This window comes from Xiphophorus hellerii, chromosome 1 (genome assembly GCF_003331165.1).
Source record: "Xiphophorus hellerii strain 12219 chromosome 1, Xiphophorus_hellerii-4.1, whole genome shotgun sequence".
Classification (NCBI taxonomy): Eukaryota; Metazoa; Chordata; class Actinopteri; order Cyprinodontiformes; family Poeciliidae; genus Xiphophorus; species Xiphophorus hellerii.
Window position 1 is genome coordinate 12,822,095 of NC_045672.1, and position 14,506 is coordinate 12,836,600.

Consider the following 14,506-nt stretch of genomic DNA (forward strand, 5'->3'; position numbering starts at 1 on the left):
AGATTTAACTGTGTAATTAGAACTGAAGGTATATTTGTTTTTTTGTAGAGGATTTTTCATACACAATTAGGGCAACACACTGTCAGTAAAAAACTAGTCAACAACTAACAAAGAGCTAATGAGCTTTCCATGTTTAAGAAAAAAAAACATTGAAGAAGCATATATTCTAAAATCCTAAGAAGAACTGATAAAAGAAAAAAAAAACTAAATAACTTCAAATCTAAATTTCGATAAATCATATAATGGTTGATTTATATCATTGGAAAAAAAGATCGGGTAAGCTGTCAAAATAATTTGAAAATCAAACAAGTGCAAAACTACACATGTTGACGAACTGAATGAGTTGTTTTTTTTAACACATAATAGCAGTCGTTTTGTGTAACATTAATAATATGTCTTAATTATTCGGAGTATATTCAGCCAATTAGGTTTTCTTTTCTGAGCTTTTTGGTAAATTTACTAAATGATAAATACATAATATAAATGATTATAAATAAATATATTCTGCAATTTATCTTTTTATGGATTTCCATTATTGCCTATGTTCAGTTAATTTTTGGAAAACACTGCATCTTTCATAGCAAAACGTCCTAGCCGTCAGACCCTCTGTTGTCCAGCAGATGGCACCGTAACACCGTTGTTTGTCTTTGCAGTCTGGCCTTCCTTCTGGAGATGACGGGACAGCTCGGCCCAGAGAAGCACTGGTAAGGAGGAAGAACTTCATCTGAGTTAGTTGACTGAGGAGAGGGGGGTTAATGGAGATGCAGACGAGGCAGGTTGCTGAATCAAAATATGCTGTTTATGTACATGTTTATGTAAAAATACATGAAAAATAAAAGACACTACAAATTCTCTGTTAGTCCAGATTTTTATACTAATGCGTAATCTTACGATTGTGCAAGTGTTACTGATCATGTGTGCTTAGAAAAGTTAGCAGACAAAAAGTTTTGTATCACACATAATGAGAGATAAACTTATGTTTTATTTTTCGTTAGAATGGAAACAAATTGAGAATTAAAAAAATAAGAATTTCATATCTGTGTTGTCTTTAAAGCTGATTTGATTTGCTCTGCTGAAAAATCAGTTTAATCAGAAAATGGACTGCGCAGCGGCTCCTTGCTTAGGTAGCCCTGGTTTGAGTGATAGCCGTGACTTCTACCAACAATGAGCATCAGTAGTTTTCCTTTTTCTTTTTTTTTTTTTTTGACAATGATTATGGGAAAGTGTTTATTAGGCGTGCTCTTGTTCCTAAATGGGATGGAATACGTCCCAGGTACACTCTGCGTCCTTGTATGGGCACAACACCCAGGTTGTGTTGTTCAGCCAGCATGTCTCAATGTCATTCGCCACCATTCACTCTTCATCTTCCCCCCATCATCCCTTCATGCCAAGGCTAATTTAATCCTGCGTTTATTGATTGTGGGAGCATTCTCCCAGGCTTTCTTTCAATTTACTTCAATTTCATCATCCCGGCGCACTTGAAGGCTGCCTCCTCAAAAAGGGAGGAAATTGTCGTTGCGAAGGTCCTGATTCGAGACCGGCTGACAAGTCCCACCACCGCCACCCTCCTCACTTCCAGCTGCCTTTTCTCTTTTCTCTTTTTGATGAGCTGCTCTTTCCCAGTTAAGTGGATTATTACAGTAGGGATAATTCTTGTCACATGGCATTATTTGGATGAGGTGAATAATTGAAATTTGTGTCTGAAAGGATTTTATCTGGATGAGAGGAAAGGGAGTGCTGGCAGGGATGGGAGGGACAGGAGGAAGAGAGCAGACACACACACACACAGTCTCACACTTGTGTAACATTCATGTGCACATGGCCATGTCAGACAGCGCAGTGTGTCAGACCGGGGACACCAGTCATGTTAACAGGTTCTGACTCACCTCGCCCAGATCAGAAGGCCCTGGCACACTGCACGGACTCTCCTTGGTGGCAAAAGGCCCCAGCTCAGGGGGGCAACGCCTGCAGCCTCTGCCACCGCACAACCCAGAGGGGCAGCTCTGGACCTGCAGTTACAGAGGACTGCTTCCAGAGACGCTTCCTCCTCAGTGCAGCGGGATATCAGTCGCTGAAAACCGCCGCTGTTGCCTTTTGGTCACTTCCATCCTGACATTTTGCTCCTTCAATCCTCTTCCCTCCTTAGACCTTTTGCTCACCCCATCAGGGTGGCACATACTTGTGCATTTAAAATTGGCATGCAGTGACAGTAATTTGGAAAATGTGACTTTGTTACTCCAGTATATAAACCAATAGACGGTCAAAGGTAATGTGGTTTGATCAGGTTCTAACCCGAAACGTTCTCTAAGTCAACTGACCAAAATAAGATGCAGAACAATTCAGATGTGTAATAAACAGGACATTTTTAAATTAAACATTGACCAAAATTAATCTTGGAAATCTTATTTTTCCATATTTTAATCCATCAGTCTATAATTAAAAAATAATAATTTAGCAGATTAAACCTTTAGATTATGTTTTGAAATATTTTCATTCCCTCATATTCACTAGTATTAAAAAACAATCAGAAGACCCCATTTCACTTATTCACCTTAACTTACAATATGTATCTACATACCAAGTTGCATAACTTTTACTTCATGAAGATATTTTTTTGATGGTGGGAAGCTCAGAAAGGAGTTCAAATTCCTGAAAAAAATTGTTCAATGGGTGGAATGTCCAGTAATTAGACCCGTCTAAAAAAGTAGCATCTTTTCTACTCTACACGATTCGTCTAAGTGAAATGACAACTTAAGGAGTAATAAGCGATCCCCTCAGGTGTGGTTAAATACATTTAAAGCATAATCACTGAAGCATATTCCTGAATTTAGGTGAGGGCATTTTTTTTTTTTTTAGATATCTGCAAATGTGTTGTATTCAGATTGAACAAATGCTGCAAGTAATCTTAATGGGTAATTTCAAAGCAATGAATCACAATATACTGATCTAATCTCAAAGACTGGATTATGGTCCTGATCAAAATCAGTCACTCATTGACTATTGATCCATATCTGTGTCAGCGATCACACCTCGTCTCTCGATCTGCATTTGCGGCGTTTGGTGTGAGGTGATTAGCACATGGCTAATTATCATGCCTGCATAGATGTACGTTAACCAAGCTGTTTCCAAACTGCTGCAGCTGTGTACGTTGTTTCATTGATAATATACTAACATCATGAGTTTTAATCCCATAAATAAAACTATGAAGATTCGGAGACCATTGATGCACCTTGTTCATCTTAATTTTTGTTTTACATACAGAATTCGCCTTTAAAATGAACATTTTCCTCAAAAAGCGTTCTTTACAGCTTTTTAGATCAAAGCGTGCTTTTCTTGCTGCAACATATATCTGCTGAGTTTATTGGAAGGCTTTGTGACATTTATTTGTACAAGTATTAGTTTAAGACTTGGTGCCAGCAGATTCTGCATCTTTAAAGCCCCGATAAATACAAGAGAAACATTGTCGCTATTGTGTCATCTACAGATTGGAAGGTATAACGTGAATTTAAAAAAAAATAGGGCTTCAGTTACAGAAACCATAGTATAGTATCTCAATGTTTTTTGCATATTTAAATTAATTTGTGATAGGAATTCAAAAATAATAATAATTAAAAAAAACAATCACTGTTTTTTTGCCTTTGGTCTGTTATAAATAATTTTCACACCTAAAAAAAGAAACTTTTAGAAAAATATGATTAATTAAAAAAAACAAAAAACTGTAGCATTTTTATCAGGAAAGAACTTTTAATCCAAATTCTATTTCGTTTCTGCTAAAGATCCCTCTGTTGGAAATAAGGAGCCAGAAGACTACTATCTGATCTCACCTGTGTACAGTCTGGTGCTTTTATTGTCGCGTTTGCATCTGATCTGCGGCAGCGTTTGAGTGTCCTTCCTGGCATGAAACCAGTTACTTACTTTCTGTGTCCTCAACCCAGGCCTCGAATGACTAAATGTGTGTTTGTAAGTATGCAAGCGTGCGGTTTGTGTGCGCAGTCTGTGCATCGCTGTCAGTCAGCGGGTGCGTGTTGGCACAGATAGTGTGCGCCGGGTGTGTGTTATGTGTTTAGGTTTGGGGATTTTAGGACAGCAGAGGGAGGAGAAAAAGAATTGTAAGGAGAACATCCGCGGTCTCACAGCAACTTCAAAAGCTCTGCTTCCCCAGGATATTAAGCGACTGTGATGAAAAATTTAGCAAGCGTTAAATAAGCCGCTTTGAAGTGATCTGTTTTGGCTCAGCAGTCTTCAAATTTCCGTAGCCCCTCTGCTACAGTGTAGCCGCCTTGGTGTAAAGGGGGGGGACCTGGAGATGATTGTGTTCAGGGTGAGAATTTTGGTAGTTAGCCGAAGCCAAAACTAGGAGTAACTAGCTGAGGAGGAGACGTGAAGGGATCGCTCCAGCTACTGTAACCTCTTTATTGTTCTGTCAGACTTTTCCCCCTCATCGTTTCACTTCTCACTGTCGGCTCATTCGCTGCATCCCATGAGGCGCTGGCTGACAGATGTGGCTCATATGTTAGCTATGAAAAGAGATTTTTTTTCTTTTCCCCCTGTACTTCCATGTGGGTGTAAGACTAATGTAAAACAGTGGTGTTACCAGGAAGTCAAAGGTTGAACTGGGGTCTTGACTCGATGTGCGTATTCTCTTCAGATGTGTTTACGGAGCTTTGAAAAAGTAGTCTTTCCCCTTGAACTTCTTCATGTTTTTGCCAGTTCATGACAATAGATTTCAAGGTAATTTATAGGTTTTATGTCACAGTAAACACAAAGTAATAAGCAAGAAGGAAAATCATACTTTTCTTTTTTTATTTTTGTCTTCACCATTTAACACGTTTACAGTAACTATTGACATTTTCAGCCATTTTATTTTCATGCTGACTCAAAGTGAGTCATATTAGGTGGGAATCATTGGTAACAATCAGCTTTTTAAGCCATTTCAACAAACACATAAACTCATCTAAAACATTTCATTGTAACTCTTGACTGTTGCCCTGCTGAAAGATGAACCTCGACCGTGATTTCTTCCTGGATCGTCTTGCACTTAACTCCATACATCTGTCCATCAACTGTGACCAGCTTCTCTGTCCCTGCAGAAGAAAAACAACCCCATAGCATGATGCTGTTTATAGGTTTGCAGTCATGCCAATCTTTCCATTTTCATCTGGATCAAACTGTGCTCTGTGAAATGTTTAAAGTTTGATATACTGTTTTAAACCGGCCCCTCCTTTTAAAAAACTCAGTTTGCTGTGTTGCTTAGCCTTCTGGATGTCATTTGTTCCCTAATGTTCTCACAGAAACCTACGTGAGCTTTACAGAACAGCTGGATTTACCAAGATTATAACTTTTCTAATTAGTTGATTTGTGAAGACAGTTGATTGCACTTGATTTTACTTAGGGGTGTCAGAGTAAAGGTGGTTGAACATACAACTCTGGAAAAAATGAAGAGACCACTGCACTGAACCCCACTGAAAAGCTCATGGTTATTCCACCAAATATTGATTCCTGAACTCTTTCTGAGATTGAGACATTAGTGTTGTTGTTTATAAGTGAATATAAACTTGTTTTCTTTGCATTATTTGAGGTCTGGAAGCACCGCATCTTTTTGTTATTTTGACTATATCTAATTTTCTGCAAATAAATGCAAAATCTTTGCTTGGAATTTTAGATACATGTTGTCAGCAGCTCATAGAATATAAAGACAATGTTCATTCTACTCAAACATATACCTATAAAAACTCAAATCAGAGAAGCTGATAACTTTAAGTGGACTCTTAATTTTTTTTTTTCCAGAGCTGCATATGCCCGCCACACATTTCAGATAAAAAAAAAAAACATTTTAAAAGCTATGCATAGTTAATTATGCATTACTTTGTGTGAATCTATCCAAGAGAAACCCCTGTTGCAAAAGCAGTTATGGGATTAGAATATGGCTTAAATAGAGATTTACAGAAAATATATTCTGTCTTTTTTTTCTTCAATATTCTTTTTTACTCTTTAAAAAAAATCTACAAACATCCCCCATCCACCATAAATTACTAGACATTTTAAGCTGATTAAGCTTTTCACTTTTCAGCCACCATAAACCAAGAAGTAACCAGAACTTAATATCTTGTTTGAAAATTCATATGTCTAATTATTTCACATGAATCACTTTTGAAGCCATCATTTTAATTTTTGAGAACTGCAGGTTTCAACATGCTTCAAATTAATTATTGGGGCAGAATACGAAATGAGAGCCGGTAATGGGTCCGGTACGGTTAGCTCCATTCTGTCAAGAAACCGGGCTGCCATTCAGTTAAGCCCAGGGAACCTTCTCAGAGATTTTCCCCTTTTTTTTCCTCTTTGCTCATTACTTTAATTGTAATTGTAATCCTTTATTGGAGCTGTCTGCAGTAAAGGAGAGTTATGGTCCGAGTGGGGGCGCGAGCAATGGAGATATTTCATGATTATTGGGGAAGACGGTCACTAGGTGGCAGCCACTCGTTCGGCCCCTCTGTAATTACTGAGTGGAAAGTCGTGGTGAGAAAGTGTGTGACTCCGCGTGTGGGGGTGGGTGTGTGTGTGCACTCATGGTTGTGAGACTAGAGATTTTAGCACTTCCACTAGAGAAAGAGAGAGAGTGTTATCTGATCTGATTCTCTTTATTTTGGTTGTAAACACATTTCACACTGCAAGAAATGCAGGAATGTAAAAGGTACAAACTTTTATTTTATTTAATATTTTAAATAACCAACAATATTGTAAATGCACCATCAGGCCTGATGAAAGAGAGTGTGATTGAAGTGACCTAAAGTTATTTTTTCACAGTTCTAACACATCTGTTGCAGCGGTCGTGGTTACGTTTTCTCTTTGAAAAGCATAAAAGCTCAATTGTCTTATTTCACAGCACTTATTGCGCATAATGCTCTGTTTGTTTCCGTGGTTAATGACACAGGAAGGGCCCTCCGGTTTATTGTTGCTGTGTTGCACTTTTTTTTTTCCTCTCTCTTTTTTTTCTCCTCTCCGCTGCCGCCTCCTTAGAGGACTCTGTATGAATTCTCACTGTCATGTCCAAGGACGAGTGGCGCAGGGTCAGCTAATTGCTTTTATGATTATGATTTCACGTCAGATTTATTGTGCATGCTCGGAGCACATCTTCCAGGTCCTGCCGACGTTGCGGGCTTTGGATGATGGTGGAGGGGGGGAGAAAGAAGAGGAAAGGGGCAATGAGTTTACAGCTTCTGGCTGTGACTTCTTGTTTAAGTGCGGGTCACACTTTTTGACTCATTAAGAGTTGAACGCAGGGGGTTGTGGTGAATCACACGGGCTTTTCCTGTAAAAGCGTCTCTTTTCTATGTCAGTAACTGTACTTGTTTTGCTCATATTTGGCCACAGAAAGCCATTTTATCAGTTTCTCTCCAACATGTGCTAAAGTTTGGAGGTCATGAGTGTGGAATGACACAGACAGGGATTTTGGTTTTATTCCTGTTCGTCTGAACTTTTTTTTTATGAGCCATAAATCTTTCATTTTCGTTTCTGTTTGCAGATGAGATGATTAGGCTCATTCCACTCATACTGTGCCAGAATTATCAACTGACTTCTTTTTGATGTTTTTTTTTTCTTGCTTTGGTTCCACCCACCTCTTTGAAAAAGATGAGCACAGATGAGTCCAACCCATTTAAAAAAAATTATTTTCATTTTGTGGTTTCTGCCTTATGTGTTCAGCTGGACTGGTTCTGCATCACAAACCCCTAGAATGACTTTTAAAAAAAATTTTATTCATTGAATAGGTCTGCACTGTAGAAGGAAAGCTGGAACGGTTCTCTCCGTCGTCACGTAAAATCACATATTTGAAGCAGATAGTCTCACGTCGTAAGTCAGAGCTCTTGATTTGTCGCAGTAATTTGACCTCGCTGTGACCTCCGTGTTGCCGGGCCGCGGTGTGTCGGCTGACAGATGCAGCCTGGGAATATGGTTTGGATGAAGCTCCGCTCAGCTCGCAGGAATGTTCGAGTTAGCTTTACGCAAAGTTCATTTTGGAGACATATGTAAAGTCTGTGATTAGGCTGAATTCAATAAACTTTAATGAATACTTAGGACTTTATTTGCAGGGTTTTTGTCACAGCGAGTATATTAATGTAAACGACTCGGTAACAGAGCTGTAATTTCCTATTCTCCCACAATTTAGTGAACTGTCACAATATGTTTACTTAAGAAATGATAGAAATACGACCCCGGTTTAATTATAGTGTAGCCATTTTGCCTCAATATACTTGGGAAAGTGGTCTTATTGAGCTAAGCTTTCTTTATACTCTCCATTCTGCTTTGTAATTACTCCAGCGTGATTTATTGTCTTTTCTTTGTGTTTATGGCTGTAAACTGCTCGAGTGAATAAGTTGGTCTGAGAGCGGCTCGTCTCCTCGCAGCGAGGCTGGAAATCTCCCGATGAATCCGAGATGTCTCTGCTGTCAAGACTGCTCACATCGCTCTCAGCCTCCAATGTCACTTTCAAGGCATAATTACACAAGTTGTGTTGATTAGTATGAGAAGCAATTACGGCGGCTTTCCGCCGCAAATGGGGAATGTGATGGCTCTTGATTGACAGGAAGCATCCTGGTTTTAATAAGTAAATGACTATGGTAATTCCAGGTACTGAGACCCTCTGATTTGTCAGCATATTTCAATTTTTCTTTTTTTTTTTTTTGGAGATGCCCTCTGATTTTTAATGAACATGAATTTGATTGAATCCCCCTTCATTTCCTCTTGTCTCTGCGTCCGTCTGTCTTCGCTCAGGCCGGTTCGCGCTGTCATAAAGGGGCCAGTTCACCGGTGCTTTCTAAGCCATCCAGCTTCTTGATGAATCAATTCTGCTTGCACAAAGAAAAAAATTAATAATAATAATAAAAAAAAAACATAAAATGAGCAATCTACACTATTCAAATTGCCTCTTAGCATCTTGCTCGCTCTCACAAGTGCAGAAATCAGAGGGAAAAAAATTTATTTGTAATTGACACTTTGGGGAACATTTTTTCCTCTTTTTATCTGGCTTCCCAGTAAGTTATTAGCTGTTAATTTGTCTGCAAGCTCCCCTACAGCGCCAGATATTTGTTCAAATACTGGGATCCCCTCAGCGCATTTGTAACTACACTTCTGAAAATGCTGCCTTGCCTAATTATGTAATATAATACTGCCTTTTAGGCAAGTTTCTTTTAATTGAATAATATTAGTGCCAGCTAAGGCTAAGCAGTTGGAGCTGCAACGCTTAAAAGAGCAATCCATACTGTGTGAAAGAGTCATACAGTGAAATACTGTTCCACTGCAGGTTAAGACTTCCACACTTATGTCGGTTTTTTGACTAAGGGCCAGATATTTATGCTAAAACTTGATTGGCCCAACACTTAGTCTCATATTTCTTTCTTTGTTAACCACTGTTGGCCTAATCAAGTAATTCCCTGTTTGTCTTAGTAATCCCCTATAGAGTCATACATGCATACATATAATAAAATAATTTGCTCTTGCACTCTCTAGCCCGGCTGTAATTTATATGGATTGAATGAGTGCTGCATTGTGGAAAAGCACGAGTGGACCAAACGCTCGTTTGTCACCTCTAATAAATGTTGGAAATGTAAATTATGAACTTCTGCCTTCGGATGTAAATGCACTTTATCCCAGTCCCTTTAATGTAAACAGCTCAGTCCAATACATTAAAGGCTATGGGAGGGGGGCAGTGGGGTATTAGATTTTGGGTTTTGACTGTTTTCACAATCAATAACCAGCACAAAAGAGCTCAGATGGAGAATGTTCTAACATATCTGAAGTTGCCTTCATAAATTATTGCATGAAAGCAGGCTTGTACACCAAAAATGTAAATACATTAATGTTATTAATAATGTAGTGACTAATAGTTCTATCAAGACTGTAATAGCAGTTTAATGGAATATGACAGCAAGAATGTATTACACTTCGTACATTCAGACGGGACCTCACATGACATTTATCAGATTTCTGTAACTATTTTTTTGATTATTTTGTAAAGTTAATTGCTTCTTTTCCCTTGAACGTCTTCTCCGGGAGAGGGACAGAAAAAAAAACCTGGTAATGGATATTAATTAATATGTGTCAGTTTGCTGGGTTTGATTAAAAATAATGAAAGCAAAATGCTAATAGGATTTCAGCGTTTCTCTGTGTGTGGTGCCCTGAGATTGGGGCTTTATCTGGGGAATCTTGAGAAAAAGGAGATAGTGTGAAAGTGTCTTAGCTGAAATGAAAAGGATGTGGTGCACAAACTGAGATAAATCTTTTTTAAACCTACTAAAAACAAAAGAGCACTTACGTAACTTATTGAATTTTGATTATTCTAGTCTAAGAAGTGTGGTCAGGAAGTGTATTAGCAGCGTGGCACGTCTTAAAATTATATAATTCTCATAATGATGAGCTGGTTGAGATTATCAACTTAGACCAGGCTTTTTTTGAAGTTGTAAATTCAAAATATCCATTCAAGTTGCTCTGGTGGTTTAAAGTAATTTTAATAAAATGCATGAGAAAGTGCCATTGCGATCACTGTTTTCTGACCCCTCTTCACCTGCTGCTGTGCACTGCAAGCCATCTGGCTGAAAGAACAGAGCTACATTTTCCACTCAGTTACAGCAAAGACCAGTTGGAGTGTGTGGAAATATTTCCACACACTTCAAAAAATTACACTCAATCATGGCTTGGAATCTGAAGGAGCGCCACCTATTGGTCTTATTATAAAACGACACCTGAAATTTCTGTTCAAAGACATGTCTTATACTCAATTATGCCCAGAATTTTTTAGATGCTTACAATTTTTTTATTTTACCAACCAAGTTTTGTCTGACTGACTGTAATATCAAAGGTTTGGGAGGGTGTGAATAATTTTTGATTTGTATAAAAAAGAATAAAAAAGAATTGACCTTTCATTCAGACTTGCTGGTTGAATGAAGATGATTTTAACTCTAAACCTGCCAGGAATATGAATAATTTTGAGTATATATATATATATATAGTAATGTGCACAATACCTCAAATATATACCATGTGCAATAAACACTTAGCAGGTGTCCATTTTAGATTTTCAGCTAATGTTTTGCATCAAAATAAAATTAACAATAAAAAAACATAATTATAACCATAATAATTAGTGTACTATGTCAGTTTAGCAGCTTTGTTGCTTTTATGCTTTCAGATGAAACGATTCAATAATTATGCCATGCATTGACTCAACATTTCATACTGACTCATCCGTGTTTTTCTTACTGAACGAACTTCATTTTATATTGACAATAACTGTGAATGTGACAATTCTCCATAGTTGTCCTGCAGATGTCATGGCCAAGACTTCTTGCTTTTCTCCACATTCCCCTGCACTTGCCAGCAAAATGAACACCTTCTAAACACTGTTATTATGGTACGGCAAAAGTGTGAGGAACTAGTGAAGCAGAGGTTGGCACTGGCTTTACTGACAATTATCCAACACCTGGACTGGCTGCCTTCCCCGGCTTGTGCATCAACTCTGTCGACTTCTTGTTAATGCAGTGATTAACAGGAAGATTGCATTTGTTTTCCTGTATGCAGCTCTCCTGGCAGCACTACTTTGCTTTCTCTTTGATTAAAACAGTAGATGGATGGGTGCAGTGTAGCTCAGTCATAAACTTCAAAAGGAAGGGTGAGCACACAGTAACCACAGAATATAGAGTAGAGGATGAGCCACTCTTTTATTTTTGCTCCCCAAGTAGTGTTTACTGTGTACATTGGGATTTAAAGTGAGGTATTATTGGCTTGAGGTCCTTTGTAAAAAGTCAGCCAACACAGACAGTTGTTAGGAGTCCTCCGGTATCCAGTACTTGTATGTCTCCTATAAACAGAATGTCTTTCCATATAAGGGTTTATGTTTTTTACATAACTGTCCTCCTGTCTGCCTTTCGTTGCTGCTCTTTTGCTACGTCATGACTCTCAAAGTAGATGGAAGGTGGATTTAGTTGTCCTGGGGATGAAAAAAGGGAAGCAAATGGACTTTGGAAAAAAAAAAAGAAACAGCCTGTACTTTTGAAATGCAGAGAGTGGCATTGTCATGTGTTTTCTGTGTCAAGGTCGACAGAAAATGTCAGAACAGGTGTGCGTCTGCTGCTGAGCTGCTTGCCAACTCAGCCCCTCTGCTGTAACACGCCACCCCATGTGACATTATAGTAGTTCACTATGGGTTGCTTCTTCTTATTCATTTGGAGGAGGCTGGTAAAAGTTCATCTTCTCCTGCTGCTGCCACGTGTGCGTTTCTTGATTGTCCATGGGTGTTGGCGCCTAAAGTTTGACGCAAATCACCACAAAAGATGCATTAGTCACATGTAACTTTCATTTTTCTTTTAGTTCAGGATCATCCTGTTTGAGCTTTGCCATTTAACAAGCCATGATTTTCACCACGACAAAGCAGAAATATCATACTCAAGTGTCTTGACGATTAGCTCAGTTAGCATGGCTATGGTTCTTGAGACAGCAGTGTGTTTATTTTATTGAAAATATGAATCTTCACTTTTCCAAAAGACTCCTAACATTTCCAAATCCAATATGTTCTATGAAACTGATGATGAAAACTTCTAAAGGACTATACAGAGCAACTTTTCTGTTCTGTTTAGCCTTCCTGTTTTTCTTCTCAGTCTTGCTCTCGCTCGCTCTCTAGCAGCCTGAATAAAAAAAATTGGGTTACTCAGTAACAATTTCATATAAGATAGCTTATTAAACACCTCACTAATACTGAAAATGACAAAGTTTTCTCTGAGTAAGAACTCCACAAGTAAGTTATTTCTGTGTCCTGATGGCTGAAAATGGGATAATTTCTCTGTCTATTTCTATAAACAGTTCTGAAAGTCAGTGAAAAGGTCAACAGCCCTGATCGTCAAAGGCATCTCATGTGTAAAAGAATAAAAATGTCTGCTGTTCTCAAGATTGTACCAATCTGCATCTGGGAATTATGTTGCGAAACCTGAAATGTGTGTTTGAACTTCTCAGAAAAGGCGGATAATGTTCAGGTGGGGCAAATAAATGTGCTTTTGTCATTTTCCAACCACCACATCCTTCTGTGTGCAACCGAACAGGTTAAGGAAGGTTGAAATAATGAATTCTTATTGGAACTGACGAGCTGTCTTTTCTTTCTTCCTGATTGGGCTTAATGAGATGAAAGGCAAATGCTACTTCTCTGACCCTGCTTTTTTCTCCTACTGTCAGCACTCTGCTGTTTGTGTTCTTATCCCATTCTCTCACTGTTGCTGGTAGTTGGACACCTCTAGAAAATGAGATCTAGCTTGCATTTTTCTTTGTCACCCAGTGTGAGCTCTTTCAGACTCTGTATTTTCCCCTTTTCAAAAAAAAAACAAACAAAAAGATGAAGGCCCTTAAGTTTCCTCCCTCATTTGATGGTGATTTCATCCCTACTTGTCTGCCACTGTAGATGTGTGGCCCATTGTCTTGGCAAGTGTGTCTAAATGTTTCTGACAGGTCTCAGTGAAAGACAGGCCGCAAGGGTAAACTGCCAGCGCTTTTCCTCCCCCCCTTCTGCTTGGCTCCACTCCATCCTGCCCTTCCCCAGTAGATGGCGATGTTTATCTTCTCTGGCTCAGCTCTGGACTAGATGCGCCTCTTTTAATACGGCCCATCCATCCCGTCTCTCCGGCTTTCCGAGGAAAGAGGGGTCTCACCCTGTGTAAAGGGTCATGCCACCAATTCCTAGTCGCCTTTGAAGACCATGAAATTGCTGATCCAAGACACATGATTAGTGTATTCAACTTGGTGACTGGAGAAGAGTTGACACGTGATTACAATGTCAGTAGAATGTCACAATCTGTTGAGCTGTCTTTGCGCGGACAGTTCAATACTAAATGTCTAAGACGCAACAATTTGATCAATAAGATGGCGCGTTTGACTCTCGCTCTTTTACTTTTTAAAAGTCAGCTGGCATAACTGGAAACGGGTGCCAGCAGATTGCATCTTCCCCTCATTTCATTCTTTCATTTTCCTATCAAGGTGTTTTAGTTCAAACTTGGCTTGCTCTGTTCCGTACTAAAGGGTGTGTGTGTGCGCGTGTGTGTGTGTAAGTCTCTCTCTCTCTGTGGCTGAGCGCCTCCCCTAGTGAGTGGAGCGGTTTGGATCACTGGAGGAGGATAGGCTTGTCACTGTAAGTTGCCCGTGACAGAGGCAGCTCTTCCTCCTGACACCACAACACAACTTCTGTGGTGTGTCGCTCGGACACAGGCTCCGCATTGTTTTCCTGCTGGTGCCGCTTGCATTTTGCCTCAATCAGCTAATAGGATGTGAAAGGCCGACGGGCCTCGATGATATGAGGGAAGATGCACAGAGCGGCAGAGGTTTTAAGAAAACAGTTTGTGTTTCTTGATGTTATTATCCTGGTCGTGCAGTTGCTGCCTTCTTTCTCCGGTTGCAGAGATGGACAACAATGAATACACAATGGTTTTGGAGATTAGGGCATTGAGGTTGCTGCCTTGTTTTTATCTGAGAAACT

General features: G+C 39.2%; 1 protein-coding gene across 4 annotated transcripts in view; it reads left to right on the forward strand.

Moving 5' to 3' along the window:
• Positions 1-14,506, forward strand: part of pex14 (peroxisomal biogenesis factor 14) — a 62,310-nt gene that overhangs the window by 1,830 nt on the left and 45,974 nt on the right. For all 4 annotated transcript variants that reach the window (XM_032572269.1, XM_032572276.1, XM_032572285.1 and 1 more), the window contains exon 2: positions 654-704. In XM_032572269.1, coding sequence (XP_032428160.1) covers positions 654-704 — 51 coding nt within the window. The remainder of the gene's footprint in view (positions 1-653; positions 705-14,506) is intronic.